The sequence below is a fragment of the Pelmatolapia mariae genome, linkage group LG18 (assembly GCF_036321145.2).
Source record: "Pelmatolapia mariae isolate MD_Pm_ZW linkage group LG18, Pm_UMD_F_2, whole genome shotgun sequence".
Classification (NCBI taxonomy): domain Eukaryota; kingdom Metazoa; phylum Chordata; class Actinopteri; order Cichliformes; family Cichlidae; genus Pelmatolapia; species Pelmatolapia mariae.
Window position 1 is genome coordinate 19,781,250 of NC_086243.1, and position 24,015 is coordinate 19,805,264.

The window sequence follows — 24,015 nt, forward strand, 5'->3', positions numbered from 1 at the left end:
ATAATACTTAAACAAAAAATCCAAAACACACACACACACACACACAAACTTGGGCTTTATTGCAAAAAAAAAAAAAGATACCCAAACACGGACCAGTGCCACACAGCTGTTAAGCAATGACAGTGTAACATACTGTACTTGAGGGTTATGTCTATGAGAAGTCTGTCAGATGTGATGCATGTCATTTTTAGGGAGCTTTAAAACATCATTCCCTTCAGTTACATTTCGCATCTTCAGGCCACCAGTCTGGCACGGAGGCCTTGAGTGTCACTGTAGTGTCGTCAGAAGATATGAGCGTCAACACCTCTTTGGCATGCGCCATGCGGATCAGACTTAGGCCCAGTTCTCCTGTCCCTGCCCTGTGCTTCCCAGCTGGCTTGCCTGACTGGGTTAGCAGTGCCGTTCCTTCCTCGAGGTGTTCCACTGGAGATGACAAGCGTATTGGCATCAGGCGTTTTCGAATCACACCAGTGTGATGAGTCCTGGCTGTGAGTTCCTGGCCAATGTAGCAGCCCTTGCTAAAGCTGATACCCTGCATGTAGACAAGATTGGACTCTAGTGGTAATGCAACCCCAGGAGGAAGGTCTTTGACTCCCTCAGGCACACCTAGACAACAAAAACAGCAAAGGACACAAACATGCGTCATAAAATAAGAGTACTTTTTCAGACAAATAAAAGCTTCTCAGAACCACCCCCTCCTCCTTTTGTCTGTGCTTGTCTGTCTGATTGTTAGCAGTCTAGCATTCACAGCTTTCAAGATATGTTTAAATTTTGTGTGATGGTAGATTCCAATACCATCTCGAGCTGATTTTAACTTTGGTGAGAATACAGTAAAGGTCACACCAAAACTAAAAATCAGCAAAAACTTTATATTACCCACAATTTTTTATAGATCATTGTCAAACTTCGCAACAATATTCCAGGTCTTGGGGGACACTGAGGTTGGCTAAGCATTTGACCTCGACCTTCATTTGTCATAGCCCAAGGTCAAAGTTAACCTAGAAAAGAAATTGGAAATAAAAAAAACCCATAGAGTATAACATATCACATGAAAGTGCATGGAGAGAGCTGCACGATACTTTATTTTTTCAATACAACACCCTATGACCTCACAACAAAATCAGAAGGTTTTGCAAAAATCACACACTGCATGAATTTATCTTCGTCTCAGGATCTAGCTCATAGAAGCTAAAGATTTCAGCCAAGTCTGCTCTAATCATATGAGTAAAGATCAATCATTCCATTATCTTGTTCTTCTTACGTTTTTTTTTCCCCTGGAGCCTATCCCAGCTACGGTAGGGCGAGAGGCAGTAAACTAAGTAAGTAAAATGTATTTATATAGCGCTTCTTAAAACAGGAAGTTTTTTCAAAGTGCTTCACATGGGAATAAAAGCATATCAAACGAAACAATAAAAATGGTATAAAAAAGGTATAAAAGCATATCAATTGATACAATAAACACTATAAATAGGGTATAATAGCATATCCAATAAAACAGTTTGCTACACATGGCAGGTCTGTCGCAAGCCTAACACAGAGAGAGAGACAACTATTAACACTCATGGGCAATTTAGAATGGCCAATTAAACTAAACCCACTAACTGCATGTCTTTGGACTGTGGGAGGAAGCTGGAGTACCCAGAGAGAACCCAGGCAAACACGGGGAGAACATATAAAACTCCACATAGAAAGGCCCTGGCCAGGTGGCGGAATCGAACTCAGGACGTTCTTACTGTGAGGCTAATCACAATGCCACCGTGCTGCCCATACGGGTAAATCTTATTTTTGTCCTTATCTGGCTAAAGATAATAGAGCATATTGTATTAAAAGCAACCTGTCCTCCCACTGTAATAACCCCCCCCCCCCAAAAAAAAAAAATTCAGAGTTTTAGTAAAGCCCTCGCTCTTCGGAATAAGTTGCTCTCTCTCTCTGGGTGTTCTTGTTTGTCTTTGTTCAAAGCTGGTGTCATACCTATGGCATAGCGATGTCTGTGATAGTCTTCAGTGTCTCCTTTCTGACAGGATGCAATGACTTTGAGAGGATCAACATCACTCTGTAGCACAAATCTCCAGCCCATTTGCTGAGTTCTTGGATCAGCCTCCCATGCCAGAGCTTTATCAGGGGAAGAAAGCTCAGGCTTACTGAACTCTTGACCTGGCTTGTTTTGCTGGGACAGCACAGCCCACACAGAGAGCTCTGAACAAGGGCTAATGTTGACTTTTCTGCGGATCTTGTATACTTTCAAGTGTTTCAAGATGGAATCCTTAATTGTGTTGTCACACTCCAGGAAAACACCGTATCCTCCTTCTGTTTCTTTTAATCTGAAAGCAAATATAACTGGATGAGTGACTCAGAAGAATGCAAAACAACATGAAAGCAAACACACGCAGATGTTTTCACTTATTTTGTCTGGTTGGGTGACCTTTGGTGGAACTTTGATGGAGCATCTGTGGTCACCCACTGTGTCTTACAGATAAGGAGAGAATTATTAGCCCTCCTATGAGAATGTCATTTTTAACAGGATTTGCTGCAACAGCAAATACCGTCAAACAGAGCAAGGAGTTTTTAAACACAGCTTTTCCAAACATCCTAGTTTTATTTAGGATGTTTCATTTATTTTGCACACAGAAACAAAATTATTTCCCAAAAACTACCAGCTTAAAAATTGTGTATTATTTTTGCTGAACTCATAACAGTCTGCACTCATTTGTTGTAGTTTACAACAAGTCTAACACATGTCTCCTGAGCAATCCCAGCCCATTCTTCTTTGGAGAATCTCTCAAGCTCCTCCAGAATTAATGGTCTTCTGGCATGAACCTTGATCTTCAGTTCACCTCACTGATTTTCAGTGGGATTCAAGTCAGGGCTTCACTAGGAGTGACCTATCTTTTGGGTCATCATTGTGTTGTGTGTCCCTGTCCTGTCTTCATCCGTCACGCCTCCCTAAGCCTGGTTTTGCTGGAGGTTTCTTCCTGTTAAAGGGAGTTTTTCCTTCCCACTGTTGCCAAAGCATTTGCTCATGGGTTCATAAGATTGTTGGGGTTTTCTCCGTTTTCCTTGTATCATTGTAGGGTCTTTAACTTACAATAGAAAATCACATAGAATAGTCCTTTATTGTCATTGTACATATACAAATGATTTATGTACAAAGCGCCTTGAGGCAACTGTTGCTGTGATTTGGCACTATATAAATAAAATTGAATTGAATTGAATTGTGTTGGAAGACAAAGCAATAACCCAGAGGCAGTATTACTGCTGACCACGTGAAGTTTTCTTTCAAAATCTTTACTTTCCTCATTCTTCATAATTCCTTCTACCTTGACAAGATTTCTAGTTTCACATGCATTGATACACCACCATAGCATAATACTCCCACCATTGTGTTTCACTGTGGGGAAGCTGTTCTTTGGGTTCTATGCCTCTCCCTTCTTTATCCAAACATAAGCATCTCTGTGGCCAAAGAGCTCTAAATTCATCTCATCTGACCAAAGGACATGCTTCCAGACCATAGTCTTCCTCCAGGTTGTTCTTGGCATACTTCAGTCTGGCTTTAAGGCTTCTCTCCTGCAGAAGTGGCGTTTTTCCTGGTCTGCAACCTCGCAGTCCATTCCTGTGCTGTGTTCTAGCGATTGTCTTCTTTGAGACTACAATTCCTGACTTGACTAAGTCATTCATTTGTGTCTTGCCAGTTGTTCTGGAGTCTTTAGACACATCCCTCTCTCTAGTTATCTTTCCAGAATCTTTGAAATCTTTTGTTTTCTACCTCTGCCAGGCTTGTTCTGTACTGCATGGCTCTGTATAAATTTTTTGATTATACTTGACACTTGGAAATGCTGTGAGAAGTTTGTATATCCATCTCCTGCTTTGTGAGCATCAATTATTCTTTTTCTCAACTCAAAACTGATTTCTTTTGTTTTTGGCATGATGCTTTCTCAAGTGAGAGCGCAAACCCTCACAGAAGTTTTAAAACTGTGTGAAATTGTAAGATATAGAAACAGAAATAATTTATGCTTTCTGAAGAAAACTATTATGTTTACAATTACGATGAAAATCACTTGCTCTGGAAAAAAGCACTTGGGAAACATTTTTACAAATGCTCTAATTTCACAGGGGGCTAATAATTTTGTCTTCATCTTTATGTCTTAGAAATTTTTAAAATCATACTGAATATACATGGCAAATACAGAGATGTGCAAAAGTCTTCAGCCATTCTTCATTTCTTTGTACAACGGAAAATTAAAATAGAATCTAGGTACAGTGATGTAGTGAAAACATGCAAACATACATGGAGTTTACACAATTCTAACAGGCTTGAAAGTCAATATTTAGTATGACCACCTTTGTTCTTGAACATAGCCAAAACTCTCTAAGGCAAATTTTAATTTCTTTAAGTAATCTCGAGAAATAGTTCTCCAGTCTTTAAGGACATTTACATCTCTTTTTGGATGTCGTCTGCTTTTTGTTCTGTTCTCTGTCAAGATGATCCTACACTCCTTCAGCAATGTTGAGCTCCAGACTCTGGGAAGATTCTCTCCTGACCTCTTCTACACACTGATGACTGAACCAAACATTTCAAATTTGCATCGATCACTCCATCAAACCTGTTTTCACTGACTTTCAGTCCGCCTCTCAGGGCCAGTGTCAGGACTTTGATGGATTTTTTCCTGTTTCACCAGGACATGACTTTCAGTGGCCTGCCATTTCTTCTTTTGTCCTCTTCTTGTCCAGTTTAGCTCATTAGTTTAAAGCAAACCATGCACACTATACTGAGATATGAAAACTATCAGCAAGAACAAATGGCGTGTTTTTTGCCTGGAGAACTACTTCTCAAGACTGCTTTAACAATTTATACGAAAATCAAGAAAACGAGTGGGGGCTGAAGAGTTTTGCACATTACTGTATCTGTAAAGCAAACTTTCCTAGTAAAATGAACATTCCAGACTATGGACAAATGTAACTGCTCCAAGTCGTGAACTAGACTTTCAATTTTCAGAAACTGTACTATTCTGGAATTCTTACAGCGTATTTTTTATATTCAAAACAATTTTTTTTAAAAAACAAATCAGACATCCATAGTGCAAAATACTACAAAGACTAGTAAAAATGCTGTTTAGATATCAAGATGAGTTATGAATGGTGAGAACTGCAACAATTGCAACTATTCAAAACTGGGGATATTTACAACCAGGTGTACAAGAATATCATCTTAAATAGTTTAAGGTATAGAAAACGTGGTTCACCCATCAATGTACATCAAAACTAAAAGAACATTGATCATGTGTCAGTCACTAAAAATTTGAGATGCTAATATTGCAAAATGTCTTTTTGCAGTTTATTAGAGTGGTTATACTCTATAATTTAGATGTACTCAAGTACAGCATACATGACAAACGCTTTTTAATATAGAATTTTAAAAATGGTTTCTACTTCAACCATCAACATTAGTCGTTTTTTGCTTTTTAAAGTTTTATTAACATTATTTTTAGTAACAGTAAAAATAGGCAAGTGACAAAGAAGAGCTGTTGTTGTTCCTGTGCTGAATTTTACAGCTTATTAAATAAAGGTTTGCCAGCCTGAGCTCGTTTTCTGTTATATATTTGGTTGTTTCTGGGGTTTAAAAAAAATAGAAGGAAAAAAGAAAATAAGCTTATGTCGGCCAGTGTGACGCCTCGGAAAAAAACGCCTTTACGTAAGTAGGCTGTAAGCAGACACACCCTCTTGATAACGCGTTTACTGAATGCACTTATAAGCGTTTGAACAGTGCTCTAAGTTTGCTCTTACCTGTACAATATGATGTCATATAGTGTCCTTCCTTGTACGTTTAGCATGTGTGCGTATAAAGCTCTGTGTTCAGGCTCATCCAGTACCGCCATGTCATTGGTTATAATACCCTGGAGAAACGCGCTCGTGTCTTGTCCCTGAATTTTCAGCAGGCTCCTGTGCGGAAGGTAATAGCACACAAATTGCCCCGGGGAGTGTTTAGGATTACCCGTGTCCTGGCTGTACCTCCTGACACGGATCCCAGCTGGAGCTAACACACTTGAGAGAAGGGTTACACACAAACCTCCGGGTTTTTTCCTGGCGTAAACACCGAGGCCGGAGGCGGACGCCAGCACTCCCCGAGCAAAGCACAAAACCCCCATGATGTACAGTGGCACGGGAGTGTACTGAGCCGTAAAAAGACTGCCTACTCCACTAAAAACGACAGTGGACAGCTAAATAACCAAGGACATCACAGCGTACTCTACACAAACAGCTCCATTTTGAAATCCCACAATGCATTGCTCGATAATATCGGAGCACGTGTGTGTCAGTGAGCGATATTTGTTCCCGTCGTCTTCTCGTGAGGTATGGGACGCTTATTGATAGAATAAAAACTCTCCTACTATCCCTTTATAAATACTTATCAGATTGTAAAACATAAAAAAGACACACAGAACAGCAAAGCAGCAAAAATCAAAGTTATTAAAGTTGCTTGTTTGCGAGTTTTCTGCATATTCCTCAGTAATGATATCATTTTCAAATTTTGCGTGATAGGTAGACAACAAGAACAGCTCGAGCTGATTTAATTTTGTCGAACGTCTCACCAAATGTAAAATTAAACAGTAAAAACTCTGTATTTCCCACAATTTTTTTTATTACAATCTTCAAACTTCACAATATACTAGGCCTTGAGGGACATGAGTACCTAGGTTGGCTAAACATATGACGTTGACCTTCACTGTTAGTGCTCAAGGTCAAAATTGACTTTGAAAATAAAATGTAAAGAAACCATATTGAGTAGTATAGCATATGAAAGGGCATGGAGAGAGCTGTACAACCCTCTGTAGAATGACACCATAACAGGCTGATACCAGTTTGTAATAAAAACATCAAAGTTTTAGTCTAGGCCTTGGCCTTCAGGGGGAGTAACGCTCTGTGAATGTTCTTGTTTTAATACTATCGTGGTGCTGTGAATCTGTAAGTCAGCGGAGTAGCCAGCTCCCACATTGTGATGTTGATCTTTCATTAGCTGTGATTTTATAAGACAACAGATTAAATGTTTGAAATAATTAAATGTAGGGCAACTAATATTATTTGGGGCAAATGGAATGAGAGGTAGTCTGAAAATTTCCTACATGTACCTTAATAGATGCATATGCACAGCCTGTAGAGCTTAAGGTTTGGCATTGATTACATAAAAAGGACAAATAGGCTTTATTTTATTTGAATGCAGTTTGCCCAGATTCATATGAGCACAAATAGAAATTAAACTATGTCAGTAAGTAAGTTAATTTACTTATTTATTTACTTAAGTAAGAATATCTAAAAGCTAAACAAACAAACAAAAAAGGTATCTCTTCAGCTTAGGTTTAAAAACGTTCAGAGTCGATGCTTGTCTGAGGTCACTTGGGAGAAATTCCAAAGTCCTGGTGCAATGACAGCAAAGGTATGACCCCATTTTAAGATAAGACTCAACCAGCAGATGGTCAGAAGTGATTGAGAAGTACCTGCAGTAACATCCTAACTTTCTTCAATGCTCTAATTTTTAGTCAGACTTCAATAAAAAAACAACAACTTTAAAGCGTTTGCACTTTTAGAAACACTTTCTTTATTAGCACAGTGAGACAAAAGCAGAGTGCTGCTGTAAAGACAGAAATCTGAGGTTTCGAACAAGTTTATTTTTGTTTCATAAATAAAATACTTGAACAGTCTCTTAAGGTTTGAGGCACTTTGTTGTATGAAAACAGCGAAGGCAGGATTAACCATTATTATGAAAGCAATTATAGAAACAGAAAAAAAGGTAATAATCTCATTTAACATGCCAAGACTTAGGAGCTTATTGAATAGCTAAGGACAGGATTTTTACTATAGCCTATGCTATGTCTATGCTGTATGTTCCCAGCTGCAAAGCATGCATCATCTGCTTTAGATCGCATAAAATCAGTATTTAGTGTATTTTCTATTTACTTACCTCTTTCTGTTCGAATGTGACACTGCAAGGCTTTGGGACACATTGATTGGCGATCACACTAAGAAGATTTAAAGCCTTCAGTGTCAAACAGTTATATATATATAATTTTACATTTAATTTTCTTGAGGGGACACTCATCCATACTACATCCAGAAATACTTCTAATTTTAAACATGCATCTTTCTAATAATAATAACATTCATCATTCTTCAGAATGAGCCATTGTGCATGTGTACAGTGTCTTAGACTGCATTTTCAGGTTTAGATCCAGTTGTGTCCTTTCAAAGTAAAATTTCTTCAAATCAGTCATGGTAATTAGCTTGAAGCAGTCTGTTTATGCTTTGACATTTTAATTGGAAGTAGATGAATAAACTGAGCAAGCATTTGTTAGCCTATAACCAAAATCTATGGCAAGCACAATATGACACGCTACAGTAACAAAGAAGATTTATGATACTGGAGTTAATAATTCCTTCGTGTTTATTTTTTATCCCCCCAAATTGTCTTCCTACTTTGTACTTCTTTAAAATAGTGAGACTGAAATTTCACTTGTTATCGTCCAAAGTTGTATCTCACACAAACACATACTCCACCTGGGTCACTTTGAAATTCTGGGGACTTGATAGTTTTCACTGTTATCTACTAAAGGAAATTTATCACTAGATCCAGACAGAAGTCTTCCCATTTTTTACAATGGATGCAGCCTTCTCTGTGGCTGACTTGGGTCTTGCTCCTTGTTTCTCTTGGACTGTATTAACTCTATTCTGCTCAGCCATAGTGCCTCCCGACACAGGACTACTGGTTCTGGAGGTTTGTTGGTTGTTTTTGGTTTGGTAGGTTTGAAAAGCCATATCAAGCTGCTCTTGTGCAACCCGTAGATGCCGGTGCAGACTTGCAAGATCAGAGGGGATATTCTCATCTGGGCTGGTGCACTGTTGCTCCTGGGCCACATTGGCCATATTCTGCTCATGTGTGATGAGGCTGTTGGGGATCCTGCTAGGCTTTTCTGTCTTCATCACAAGATTGTACCCTGGAGGGGACGCTGGGATGTTACGGGAGAATGGGTAGCCATATGACATCCGCTGGCCACGGTTCCTCTTCATGCGAAGAGTATCCCGAAAAGTGCCAATCCCCAAGTGAAGCATCTCACAGACATTTAGCACGAGACAAAGACAGCTTACCACATACATAATTAGGAGGAAGATTGTTTTTTCTGTGGGCCTGGAGATGAAACAGTCCACTCTGTGTGGGCAGGGCACCCTGTTGCATACATACGAAGGATTAACTCGAAAACCATAAAGGAGGTACTGTCCAGCAAGGAAAGCAATTTCAAAAATAGCTCTTGACATGAGTTGGAGGACATAGATTCTCATCAGGCCTTCTTGCATTATTTTTCTGCGGCCATCATATTTTGGTGGGTCTTTGCTAGTACTGCTTACTGGTTCAGGTTTGGCCTCCTGCACCTCCAGTGTATCCTCATAGATCATTGGCTCCGCATCGTCATCTTCCTCCTCCTCTAAGACTTCCTGCAGATGGTGGCTCTCTCTCCATCTCAAGTGAGGAGGTGGCTTTTTGCGAAGTCTTTGCTGCTTCCTGCGCTCCTCCTCTGAACTTCGGGCAATCTTGTGGATGGCATAACCCATGTACATGACAGAGGGAGTGGAGATCATGATGATCTGGAAGACCCAGAAGCGAACATGCGAGAGGGGAGCGAATGCATCATAGCATACGTTGTCACAGCCTGGTTGCTTGGTGTTGCAGGTGAACTTGGTCTGCTCATCCGAGTAGATGGACTCACCTCCGACTGCTGTGAGCACAATGCGAAAGATGATGAGCACAGTCAGCCACACTTTCCCCACGAAGGTGGAGTGGTTGTGGATCTCTTCCAGGAGGCGAGTGAGAAAGCTCCAGCTCATGTTGCTCTAAGAAGCTTTTCAACTAGAATCTGTTAAAAAGAAAATAAGATAAGTAATAATTAAATGTAAGTAAGGAACTATTCAAGAGATGTTTTGGACTGATGATGTGAACATTTTACATTTTAGCAAACTGTCGTTTAGAACTGTAATGAACTCTAGTCTTTGACTAATCAACCCATTGTATTCATTGTGTGGTGTTCTCTAACTAAAATGGTTTTAAGTGACAATTAAATTAATCTTGTTTTTACTCTCCTGTATAAAGATACAATTACCAAAAATATACAAAAATAGTATTAAAAAAAATCCCACAGCTTTTTAGATCCCAGGAAGATGATGACAAGAAAACAAACCCAGAAGTAATTTACAGTCCCTGAACAGCAAAGCATCTGAGTTTCCTTAAACTTAAGACCAAATTATAGTCTTAAAATATTTTCTGTTAGTGAAATTTTTGCTGAAAAGTGTGGCGTCATTTTTCAAGAGACAGGCAATTATTGCAAATTAATTTTAATTTTATGATAAAGGTGTTTCACTGATTTCGTTGCTATCTCAGACTTAAACAGTCACTTTGCAAGCATACTTGCTGAAACATACAGTATGGACGTGTGACCAGCTCACTTGGCTACTTCTTTTTGTAAAGGATATTTCTCTTTTCAAGTGATTGCACAGCCACAAATAAACAAAGGCTTGTGTTGATGCATAGGGTAAAGTCATTAGGACATCCTGGAATAGTTTTTGACATGGTTGAAATAGTACAAAATAGCTCAGGGAAGATTAAAAGACAAAAAGAAAGCATTCCATCAGCCAAACAAACAAACGCGCCATCAATCATTTGATTAGACAGAACAAAACCGATTGCTACAAGAAAAGAACTCGAGCCAGTTCGGAAACCAAAGAGCGCCTCTTCAGAAACATACTGCAAGCTTTGTTTTAAAACTCCACGCCAATGGTCCTACACAGAAATGAGATCTCACAGTGTCATACTCTTCTCATAGCCTGCATCACAACTGACTCAGTGAGGCAGCTGTAATGGAGGGAAACAGCGTAGTACTTCTGTCCCTTCATTCATGGTTCACGGTGATCTCATGAATGCAACACTGCATTCCCTGGCGTGTGATGTGCCATCTCTGCTGCCATCTGAGAGAACAGGAGAGGCTTGTTGCTCTGCCACGAGGCCTCCCCTGCAGATCCAGCACTGCTGACGCTGGGGAGGGCTACGGCGTCATGGAGGCAGATGGCACCTATGGTGGGCAGTTCACGTCTGCCCCAGGATGGCATGACAGAAGGGCTGTTTCATGTAGGATGCAATGAATTTGCTGTGTATCTTAACATCAACATTATTCTTATAACAACTGCTATACATTTACGCTCGCTGCTGATGTGCTTTGAAAACCGTTTTAGAAAATGTAATATCAGTTTTGTGCAGTTTTGTTTGTATTGCAGAGCTGCGGCAATTTCAGCCCAATGTGCCCCCTGAGTTTTAAATGTCTGTGGAACCTGATAGATTTTCTTAGGATATTTTTTAGGATAAATATAAATTGACCTACAGTAGTAGTAGAGTAACTATTCTTATTAATTACATGTAAAAATTAAGGTTGGATATTTAATTTAATTTAATGCTGTAATATTTTTCCAAATCATTAAAAAGAGGAAGAGTTGCCATGTTTTTTGTCAAATGTCCCAGAATCTGTTTATTGTGTAAATAACAGGGAGGTATTTAGTGAAGCAGTTAGAGGTAGTTATATAGGACGTTACACAAAATATTAAAATGCGTGGTTTATGCATCTTGACAATAATGTTTTACATAAAACCATATTATGAATGGGAACTCTGGCTAAATTAGAGTAGTATCGTAAAATATTTTTAGTGACGAGCTTCCTCTTGGATTGGGACATATTTTTGCACTGTACAATATAAAACAACTGCTACACACTTTTCCATTTAGTTGCTTTGCATATGTCAGAGTGTTTGATATTTGAAAGACTGCTGCAGTAGCGTCAAAATGTCTTTCAGCAAGGTTTTTTTTCAGAAACACGTCCACGCAAACACATCCATGCTGCCATGATGCAAGACTGTAGTTGAACAAATACTAAAATATCTAGTTGGTTTAGACTAGAGAAGAAAGTCGGCTAGAAACAACTCACCTGGAAAAGTTGCACATGTTTTCCCCATCCTGAAGGTCTCCTTTGCCCTCTCTAGATATCCCCTCCACAGTCTGATCCATGGAATACCACTTCCATCCTAATGTCCTGGCCTTCTCCGTCTTACTGATCACTTCCAGAATCACAAAAACATAAGAAAAATGACTAAACCTGTTGAACTGGAATTTCTTTTCATCCCGTTTTTCACTCTGTTAAGAAGTGAAGTCTCGCCGCTGTGAATGCCTCACATTCTAGCCTGTGTCTGGTTTCTATTACACCAGCCTCCTGCCCAAGAAGGAAGTATAAAAAAAAAAAAACAGAGAGCCAGAGAAGAAAAAATCCTCCTCTGGCAACTGACCCTCATCCAAGGGTTCAGACTTGAGGATATGGTACTGCAGATTGAAACGAACACCCAGCTGAGGGAGGACGTTAATCTCAACACAGTCAACCTCCCCCCAACGCTCGTGTGCAACATTTGTAACAGAGATGATGGGAGTATCGCTCTCTCTCTCTTTCTCTACTTTTTCTCACTTTGTCATCGTCTTCATCACATTCTGTTTCCGACCACATACAGTAAGCACCTCAGCTTCTAGCACCTTTATATTTTAATGACTGATAAACAGTTTTAGTTTTAGTTCTCTCAAAAGATCATTTAAGACTACATTTTCCTCTATCCCACTCTTTCTGTCACATACAAGCATATCAACAAAAAATAAATGCACACTAGCAACCTCTCTATTATCAATTACATAACAGTTTACAGTCGGTGACGGTCATGAAAAAACAACTTTGGGGAGGCAAGTAAGTGTAAGGACAGCAGTGTCACTGAGATATAAGCCACCTTGCCTCAATACAGATCCGCTAGAATGTAACCAGCAGGTATGCTCAGTTATATCAAGTGTCATAATATTTAGATCTTCTGTCCAGGCAGATGGCCAGATAGAAGCAGTGGACAGGTCGCAGTCTTTGCTGCGGCTGCACGTCTTTTCCCAACTTGGTGTTTATACTTAAAGCTTTCACCTTGGTCTGTGAAGTGCAGCGGCACACATTGTTACTAAAGAGACGTGATGGCCTTTATTTTATCATGATGAAAAGACTTGTGCTATATGAACAGAAATCTCACACACATACATGTGTGTACATTAATTGCTTCAGAAATGAAACACCAAAATACAGATGATGAAGCGATTCATGGAAGATTAGAAGTAGGAATTTCTCCATCGCTTTCTTCTATGTGCCAGACCTTGCCATCAAGTTTTGAAAGAGATTTAAACTCGACTACTTTTAATAGAAGACAGATAAACGGGTTAGTGTCTGGCTTGCATTAATGAAATGTGCCTGGTCATTGTCACGTTGGCCATATTATTATAGAGTTACTTTCACCAGATCCCCAATAACTCTTTAATTATGATCTGTGTACAGCTATAAAGCAGAGAATAACGTTCAACAACATCAGCAAGTCCACCATCAATCAAACCACAGTTTCAACTCAGAAATGACGCAAAATTCTTGATATCCAGTGTCTTTAAACACTGTTGCAATATTATGAGCGCAGGAAGCCAACAGAAATAAATGCCCAGATTAAAACAATAACAGTAAAAAAGAAGTCTGCATTAAAATCTCATTCTTTTTGAGTCATTTGTGGTCTTAATAAATCTCTGAGCGCTAGCCATCTGGGCCTGCAGGAGCCTTCCTCCAGAGGCCTCGCCTTCAAGGCTCGCCTCTCCATTTGACTGAGGAGATGCGGCGTAGCAAGCACCACTGGTGCAGCAGTGAGGAGAAGAAGATAGGGGATGCTTCTGGAGTGGCTTGAGCATTTGGCATTTGGACATGTGCTTTCCCTAAGGGACCATTAAGCACGTGTTTTTAAGTTGTAACACACTGCTCTCCCTTTAAAGTCCTTCCATCATCCAGAAGACGCAGATGGTCCAGTGAAGATAGCTAAGAAGTGAACATTTGTGTGACTTAAAATTGAAGTCAATTAGAGTTTATGTTCCTCGACAGTTGCAGAAATTGCTCACCGTTGATGTGAACTGCAGTTATCACTCTGGTATCATAACATTCTGAGCGAAGGAAGCACTCAGAATATTAGAAGAGATTAATATGCAGATGTATTAGGTCACGATAGTAGAACCATTATCTACTAAAAAACATTATGTAATCAAAAATGTATGCCTGAGTATTGCCTTTTTAATTTTATTTATAAATAACTGTTTGCAGGATTACTGTTTTTACAGCAGAAGATTAAGAAAAAATTGATATGATATGAAAATTGATAGTGGCAGTGACAAAATATAAAAACTCAGCTTTAAAGAGCGTGCATTTAAATGCATGAGATGCACAAAGTTACTGAATAAAAACAAGCCACAGAGTCAACCCATTGGCTGTTTAGCTTTGAATACACAGTCATTGTGTCCTTGGACAAATCAGACTGTTCTAGCTTTGGGAAACTGAAGTTCATGTTGATAAGTATTGATTGGACTGCCCTGAGCCAGGAAAATATTACAGTATTCCCCTGTAAGACATTGTTTGACTTTGCTGTTGTTACAAGGACTGGCCACATCTAACAGCCAAAAGAGGGTGTTTAATATTCATTAAGGTTATATTTATTGTTATATGTTAAACAGATCACTTAAAATAAAGAGAAAAAAGACACTGGAATGTCTCATGAATTTACCAGATTAAAAAAAAGGTTTTAAAAATACGCTGAATTCCCGTGGTGCAAGTGAATACTCACTATATAAACCATTTCATAACCATTTTCATAGCCCCTGGTTCATGTATACTGTATACTTATACTTGCATCAATATTCCAACCAAATAAATGTAAGTTTTGAGTCACAGACGGTTACGTCTTAAGAGGTCACTGCAAGCTTTTAAGTTTTGTGGCATAGTGACTGCTGAATGATGCAGCATGGAGGAGCGAACATCTCAACAACTGTCCTTGGACGCCGCTAATGACATCACAACAGGTTTATCTGCATGCATTTACTGAACAAAGTTGATGCGAGTAGACTGGGGGCTGTGAAGGTCTGTGTTTATGTAACAGATCAAGCTCCACCATGTGACTTGGATGTGTCCCACCCTCTGGGAGAAAAGAGTGACACAAGACACCCGAGCAAAAACATGCAACTTGGCTCTTGGACTCCTCCTCTCTGATCCTCTGCTACCACTATCATTAAACTACTCTTACCAGGCTGTGAAGGGCTGTCCCACAGGCAGCCTGAGAGTGGTGGCAGTCCCATCGCATTTGTTCATTTTTCTCCCAGTTTCTCAGCCGAGCATCTCCTACCCCCGGGGTGAGTGCGTCCCGTGCCAGTTTCACTAAGGCTGGACTCCACTGAAGCGACTGCATGAAAAGCCTTGAGGAGGATGCCAACAACTTCCCTCAGACAGGGCTCTGCGTCCCCCACACATGAGCAAAACAACTCGTATTGAGTGTGCATTACATTACGCTGACAAAGGAACTGAAAGTTCATATTTGTTTAGTTTCAATATTAAAATGTCGACTTGGTTATTATTTTTGAATGTGTTAAATTAACAGAGAAAATAAAACATTAAGAGTCCGATATGCAGGTAAAAGCTCTCGTCTTCATGCACGTCCATATTCACTTAAAGATAAATATGACAAATAGTGTGCTGCACTGCAGCAAATCTGGCAGTCACAGAGATTTTAAAAAGCTCTATTACTAAGAGAGATAATGAATATATCCACACCCCCATTGATCTATAGGGGGAAGATTAAAACATTATTATTATGTAAACTTCAGAGCTATATCAGGCCAGCCTTCATTGCTAGTTAAAAATTAACTCATTAGTAGTTGTCTCATTAGGTAGTTTACAATATTGAACTATTCTCACCTATAGAACTGGCTGTATGGCTGTGGTGAATGTGACACGGATGAATTATGCAATGTTTTCAGTTCTTAAATCTTCTCAGATATGTCATTTGATTTGACTTTAAATAAAAATATTTGCATGGAACCAGTTGTCTAGTTACATTAGATAGTGAGTAACACACCTTAAAACAAAGTAATCTTTATTAACCAAAAGAGCTATAGAGCCCTATAGAAGAAAATAAAGCAGCTGAAAAGATGCTGAAAAGTTTGGAAAGCAGAAGAAAATTTGCCGTCTTAAACAAGAAAAGAAATGAAATCAGAATATCAATGATGTAGTAGGTTATCAAGTTCACAATCCCTCACAGTTCACAGGTTAGTATCCATAAAATGACCTTGACCTTGAACTTTATCTCAGGCACAGTTTGGATGAAAACACACTGGGTGATTACTGAGTGCAGGTTTCACAAAAATCTGGCCAGTGCTCTGGGAGGAGCAGAGATTCTTGTGAAATATGACCTTGAACTTAACCTTGATTTGTGTAACGACCGATTAGGTGATCATGTGTGTTTATTCTGACCGATACTGTTGAGGGAGTATTGACAGATACCCCCTCCATGGGCATGAGCTCATAGGTCTGTTAGTAAGCTATATTCTAATATAGAGACTCAGCGCCGAGTTCTAAAAAATAACCACGTTTTAGAGAAATTTTAAAAGTTTTCAAAATGTTATAAAAAATCTGGTAGCAACATAAAAGCTTTGACTAATATTGTAAAATTCAATGTGTAACTTTTAACTATTTTTATGACCACTGTTAATTATATGATGGCTTTCTGATTAGGTTTTCCATCAGGGCAATACAATCCAACTCACAACTAGCCATCAAAAAGAAAGAATTGAAATAACAGTGCTTTGCTTGCAGAGCTGTGAGGCCTTGATCTTTGACGTTATCTTGTCTTAAATGTCTATGTCAGGGAATGAGCTGGGGCAAGCTCAAAGGAGCAGCAGACCTAGTCAGGGTTCATTTGCACTGTCAGGGGTATGTTAAGGCAGCCCCTTCTTTCTTCTGGACATCTTAGTGCCGTTGCCTTTCTCTAACTGAGTGAACTCCAGACACTGATAGCAACGCTGCAGGACATCCTCAGATAACAGCAAGATACTTTTTTTTAAAAAAAAATCTTTAATCTTTTAATGTTGTAAATTAATACAATCAGTTCAGATCATAACTCCACCTATGATTACATTGTATAGTACTATAGTACTAAATACATATAACAATTAAAGTCTTAATCTTGTGATAAGAAAAGTTAATCTACTCCGGAGAATATTAACCTTCAAGGTCACTGTCATTGTTGCCAAGTAAATATGCAACTATTCATGCAGCTATTCATTATGCCACTGAATGCATGCTAAGTGTACAGTAGTATATATATTAATATATTTTTAGATTTGAACAACTACATGTGTTAAATCTTGTTCATTTTATCCTTCTGGCATTGCCATTATTAGCCACTAGATGGCAAGCATGTACTCATTTAAAACACCAAGTTTGACTCCTGTTGAACTCTTAACAGACATTTAAAGTGTTTGATTGTTATACAACCTAAGGCAAACAGGTGACTGACCTATTTAGGCTTTGATTAGGTGGAATACTAGCAGCCCTGTTTTTCTAAGAACTTTGAAAGCGTGTGCAAACAATAAAAATACCCTGTTCCAGAGTAAACAACTAAATTTTTTACAGAGGTCTCTGGAAGCATATTTTAAGGCATTTAATGCATCGGATTATATACCAAGGAGTGCAGTAGAGTTGAAATTGATGTTATTATTTTCTATCACAGTCTATGTTAACATGGCACACAAACTTCAGACGGAAATCCCTACAGAGACTGCCTAACAATCAACATTTAGATTTACAGTAGAGCAAGCAAGGTTGTTAGGCGTGACTGCGTGCTTTTTCAGGCTTTCACAAATTGCTTTCCTGAGAAACTCCCCACTATTGTTTTTTTCTTGTTGTTTATTTCGGTTTTTCTGTTTAAGAAAAGTAGGAACTGCAATATAGCACAAAATATTGAAGTAACAGTACTGTGAAAAGGTTTTGAGTCATGTCTCATTTCTCTTTGGCTTTCGGAGGAGGCGGATGCATCTTTCACCCTCTCCCTGTCTTATCTTCCCTGCTGCTGCTTCTGTGTCTTTGTCTAGTCTCGTCTAACTCTAACCCTCAAATAGTCTCTCAGTCTTGTTCTCTAAAACCTAAAGAATTATGGATTTGATCAACTGGTTCCGTAACGAAATTGACACCCTCCTGGGCTTGGGAGAGCCTGATTGTCCTGCGGAGACGTTTGCTGCTGATGGTCGGTTGCATCGCATGTCTGGCAACACTCTCAGTGGAGGACATTGAACGACATCTACCAATTCGGAACCAGGATAACAGAGTTCTGGCTGACTGGAGCTGGCTCGGACCTGGCTTGTCGAAGAACAAGAAGCGGCTACAGCTGTTCAAAATCCCATAAAGCTGGCCGACATGATAGACGATGGGCAAGGCTGTGAGTAAGACTGTGTTATTGAACACAATATGGATAAGATCTTGGAGAAGAAGAACAGGAATTAAGAGAATTGAGAGAATTGGTGACCAGTGACGGACATTAGACCAACTGTAAAAATTGGATGCAGTTGTTCGCACTAAACCCAAACATTCACCATCTTCACTCATGTGGCTATCCCACTGGTGCCAGCTGAAGGCTTGCCATGGCCGAAGCTGACTGGAACAACAAATTCTTGCACTATCACCCTCCCTCCCCCGAATCTAATGCCTCCTCCCATGCTTACCTCCCATCCGATGTGGACAGCGGATCAGCCAGAGGTGCAATTGAAGATTGCAGCGGTCCCAGATCCAGCTGTACACACTGGAATATTCTCCCATGTTGCTTGTCTGTGTTTTATTGTGTTATGGTGTGTTGATATCTGTGCATTCCTGGATTATCCTTTTGTGTTACACATTTCAATGTTTTTTTTTCCCTAGCTACCTAGCATGACCTGTCTCCCCAATGTGATGTGTGTGTATTGTATGTACGGTCGGTAAGGTCTGTCATCTTGGTTGTGGGCAACTGCAACTGACAAATAAAGGCTATCTCATCTCTCTCATCATCTTCATATTTTACTTCTAAGGAGCCAAACTTTCTGGGGTCATTAAAGCCATTTAACACTCACCAATGAAGCCTTCAAGCATAAAAAGATACCTGAAGCAGGGATGAATGGTGTTGTGTCTACACATAACAGAAAATGTAAAGAGACTCCGTTTTAAATTGTATCTTTAGGTACTTTGTTATTAGCAGCCTTTTGCAAAACACATATTTTTATCCCATTTCTTTTGTTGAATATATCAAATATAAAAAAGATAAGGTAGTTCACCTGGCATAAAATAGTATTTTTGCATCAACAAGTGATTCCCAATGTGCAAACTTGTCACATCTCAGTACTTTTCATAGCGTGTTCCTAAAAATCAGAGGAAATTGGACGTGTGGAGGACAAAAGAACAAGTGGCAGGCCTAGAAAACTACAGCAGATGAAGAGCATCTGAAAGTAATGTCTTTAAGCAAAAGGACGAGATCCAGCAAAGCTCTGACACAGGACCTGAGAGATGCATCTAGCCCTGCAGTTGTTCCATCAGTTGTTCACTAACGCCTCAAAAAGAAATGATCTTGGTGGAAATGAGACCATTTCAGTATTGAAAATCAGTGTAAAGAGGAGGTCAGCAGAGAAGTACAACAGAAGTGTCTACAGTCATTGGTAAAATATAGTTGAGCCTTTGGTTTGGGGATCCATTTCAGCCAAGGTAAATATATTGCAGTTTATTACCTTGAAGCATGGTAACAGTGACATAGCATGAATAAACGGTAGTGTACCAATTTCTTAACCACAGTATGATGTTACTTTGCTGATGTAATTTACGACAAAAGGCATAACGGTATCTCACTGGCGTCACTGGCTACAGTGCATTACCATAATTTTTCCAAGAGTATTATAGCACAACAGCAAAAAACGGTATCATCCTGCAGAACAGTAACTTACCATAACACGGCGTCACGGTATGACGCTGGCAACAGTGACGCCAGTATGTTACTGTAAAGTGGAGACGGAGTCTAACAGTACGGTGGTGTTGGGGATCTTGTAAAAAAAGTTGATGGAATTATGAGCCCAAAAAGATACCATCAGATTTTGATCTACCATGTATGCAAGCATTTAACTGACAACAGCTTTATTTTTCAGCATGACAATGATCTCAAACACTACCAATCCAGTAAAGCATACGAGGACAGAAAAACACACAATGGAAAACTATCAGTCATAGACTGACCTCCCCAAAACATTATCATTATTATTATTTAAGAAGTGTACAATCATCTTGCCAGAGGACAGAACAAAAACAGCCAACACCCAAAGAAGAGGTTTTAAAGTCCTTCAAGAAAACTGGAGAACTATCATGAAGATTACTGCCCAATAGAAGCTTGAAGCCCTTCTCCTCACATACAGGATTTTGAATTATCAGGCCCCAACTAATCACCTGATCCTTCACAATAGGTGAAGGAATTAATTTTCTACAACATCCTTTAACTTGAGAAGGCCAGCGGATATTTTTTCTCTTGGTAATGATTAATTTGATAACATTCACTGGATTGACTGATACTCAGAACAATGGGAAAGTATTCAGCAAAGATGTAAGAAGGAGAATTTCTTGTGCACAAGTTGAGAAGGTCACTTGAAGCATTTTCTAAAAAACTGCAGAATCCCAGATCATCAGTTCAAACAATTGTGCATAACTGCAAGTTATTCAGATGTGTCACCACTTTGCCAAAGTCTGGTTATCAGTAGTTATTATTAGTCTTTGGCTCTCTTCCACAGCGTGTCTTTTTTCCTGTTTCCTATTTAATGAAGCCAAAAAAAGCTATGAAGTACAAAAAGAAAAAAGAATCGGCTGATTCTGAGGGGATCAATGGGAGGCACTCACTGATTTCCCATCTAATGACACATAAATTAATTTTTAAGCTTTAAAACTAATGTTCAGCATAATCCACAGCACTACAGTCAAAGGACAATAAAAGACTTGCACCTACCTGTCCATGTGGGTAAAGAAGAAAGTGTGTTTAGAATTTATAGTAAAGCACACTGGGCGGGCATCCGGAAGCATCCTTTCATTGCTAAAGCTCAGAAGAAGGATGAGCAAGACAATAGGGTCATTTTTATCCAAAACCCCTCACCACCAAGTACAGGCAGGACACTCAGGAAAGCAGCATCCTGCCAAAGGCCCCATTGTTCCCAGCTCATGTGCCTCTATTGCCATGACCACCGACAGTTTATTTTGTTTCCAGGAACATGCCTATTTAACTTACTGAGAGATTTATCAGTTAACTTTAAACCTAATAAATATTTGTAGGTGCATGAGTCAGATTACTTCCACAAATTATCAACTGTTATCTGCAGGTTAAAACAGCAGATAACCAGTAAGTAAGTAAGTAAGTAAAATTTTATTTATATAGCACATTTCTAGATAAAAGATCACAAAGTGCTTCACAAGGTATAAAACAAAAACAGTCCAAATTTAACAAAATGCAATTCTAAAAAGATGTGTTTTTAGCTGTTTTTTTAAAAGTAATCAATGAGTCTGCAGATCTTAAGTTCTGAGGAAGAGAGTTCCACAGTCTGGCGGCCACAGTGGCAAAAGCTCTATCACCCTTGGTTTTCAGCCTAGTATGCTGAATAACAAGTAGGCCCTGATCACAAGACCTCAGGGACCTACTAGGGGCATAGGGCTGTAAAAGTTCAATGATGTAGGCTGGTGCTTGTCCTTGAAGAGCTTTAAATGTCAGAACCAGTATCTTAAAATGGACTCTGAATTCAACGGGGAGCCAGTGCAGCTGTATAAGCAGTGTTAGTCAAGTTACTTGAAAAAAGTAATCAGTAACTAATTACTGATTACTTCCCCCCAAAAGTAGTCCTGTTACTTTACTGATTACTTATTTTCAAAAGTAATTAGTTACTTAGTTTCTTAGTTACTTTTTAAAAACATGATTTACAACCTGAATAGGTAATAAAGCGATAGATCCTTCAGCCCAATTCTACTTTTTCTGCATAATCCATCATACCAAATGTAATCAAATGAAAAAGTCTCTTTTTAAAACTTGTTTAATTAGTTTTAATCTTTTCAACTTTATGCATCAAGCAAACATTAAATTATATGCAACATTCTCTGCATATTTGTTTAACATTTAAACCTATTTTCTGCATATTCCAGCATATAAAATAAAATAGTTTTTTGTGTTTACACTCACTCTTTCAAATAGACGCAAGTAAAACACAGCAGAAAATAAATAAAATCAAAGACTCAGCGGTCCTGTTGCTTTTTTTCACCTGTATAGCAGGAGTGGGGCAGGCGGAGGTTTGCCCTGGTGCACGTGTGTCGCAGCCGTCATGTCAGTGGAAGAATCCGGGAGTTTCTCTGTGAATTTGACATTCCCGTGGCAGCGTACTCAGTGCTTGCTCAGAGTTTAGGGGGTTTTTTTTCGCTGTAAAAGAAGTTTTCTTCCCACGCAGTGAACAGCGGACGCTAATGTTTTTGTCACTTTTTACAGAATTAAACTCAAAGTAAGGTCAGTACTTCCACGCTTTAAACGCTGCACGGTCATACTCTCTGCCGCACTTGATATATTATCCATTGTTGATCTGCACACAGCTGTTGCCACAAACGTCGCACTCGCTTACGTCATTGTCATGAGACACTCTCGCAAAAAAATCACGGTTTTAGTAACACAGTAACGCAGCGTGCTTACGGGAAAGTAACAGTAATCTAATTACCTTTTTTGCAATAGTAATCCCTTACTTTACTCGTTACTTGAAAAAAGTAATCGGATTATCTCTGCAGATAACACTTATCATTTTGTGTTGTTTTAAGCTGAAGAAATTGTGATTAAGTATGTAAATGTCCTGAGCTTCAATAACAATAATACTTTTAAATATATATGTGCCTCATGTTAATTCCTCCTTTGTAGCTTTTCTTTTTGTCTTTTTTTCTGTCAGAAAGGTTAAACAAGAACTAAAAGCTGCTGGAAGCTGCTTACCTATTTCCCAACTAGTTGCCAGATCAGGTGGATTTACATGTGCAATTCTCCCATTTATCTAGGCTTGGGACCAGCACTAGGAGTACATTAACCCTGAGGTTGGGTAAGAACTACCAAGCCACAATTCATACAAATTAATGCAGATATGAAACATGGGCAAAGGAAGGATCGAATTTATTTTTTTTTTTTGCCTGTCCCGTTTGGTTCTTTTGCCATCAGAATTGTTGTCTAAAGGCAAAGAAAGATGCCCAACGGATTTACTTTACCAAATGGACCATCCCAGCCTTGCCGTATTAGTTTATTTGATTCACCTTTGCTTTTATTGTTTATTTTATTTTCATTTGCTGAACACGGGACAGACTTGACTGGGGAAAAGAAAAGGGAGAAAGAAAGAGGGAAAGAAAAAGAGCGGGGAAGAGGGACGGTGATAACGGGCAAAAACCAACAAAACAAACAGACAAAAAAATACATATATCAATCACCTGGATCACCTGTTGAGAAAGAAAAAAGAGAAAACAAGCAAAGAAAAAGAGAGCAATATAATAAACAACATCATTGCGATGATCTATGTGAATATAACAGTAAATACTAAATATTAAATATTATTGTGCAGCACGTAAGATCGACAGCGCACAGTGTGCTTTGAGGTAGGAGCCAAAAAGGGTGTAGTTTGTGTGTGTGAGCACCCGTGTGTACACCTGTGAGCGTGAGCGCGCTTGTATTTAAAAGGTTCCTTCATGTAATGATCTGCTAGAGGGTGTGGGGAGCCATAGCCCCGTCCTCCTGGGCATGAAGCAGGCATGGAGGAGATCAAGGCTCCAGACATCCAGAGGCCCCAAGAGCAAAGGAGACCAAGGAAGACCAACGGAGGGGCAACCGTGCCACTATCCCGGAAAGAGCTGAGGAGAGCCCCAGATGAGGAGTCGCTCAGCAGCCGTGGAGCAGAAGCCAGGGGGGGTTGCAGTGACGTGCCCGTGAGCTCCGCCGGCAGCCAGCTGTGCCAGAGTGACCGAGCCCCAGGTTGAGAGGCCGAGGGCACCCCACCCCCGAAGGAGCCCG

At 39.5% G+C, this 24,015-nt stretch overlaps 2 protein-coding genes across 2 annotated transcripts; both read right to left on the reverse strand.

The window, feature by feature from the left end:
- Positions 1–38: 38 nt before the first annotated feature.
- iba57 (iron-sulfur cluster assembly factor IBA57) lies at positions 39–6,267 on the reverse strand. Its single transcript, XM_063462915.1, has 3 exons — positions 5,782–6,267; positions 1,972–2,321; positions 39–606 (listed from the first exon to the last, which is right to left on the reverse strand). Exons 1-3 carry the CDS (start codon positions 6,141–6,143, stop codon positions 215–217), a joined length of 1,104 nt encoding a protein of 367 aa, XP_063318985.1. The 5' UTR covers positions 6,144–6,267; the 3' UTR covers positions 39–214.
- Positions 6,268–7,603: 1,336 nt separating this feature from the next.
- gjc2 (gap junction protein gamma 2) lies at positions 7,604–21,041 on the reverse strand. Its single transcript, XM_063462914.1, has 3 exons — positions 20,956–21,041; positions 12,012–12,141; positions 7,604–9,899 (listed from the first exon to the last, which is right to left on the reverse strand). Exon 3 carries the CDS (start codon positions 9,868–9,870, stop codon positions 8,614–8,616), a length of 1,257 nt encoding a protein of 418 aa, XP_063318984.1. The 5' UTR covers positions 9,871–9,899; positions 12,012–12,141; positions 20,956–21,041; the 3' UTR covers positions 7,604–8,613.
- Positions 21,042–24,015: the final 2,974 nt, after the last annotated feature.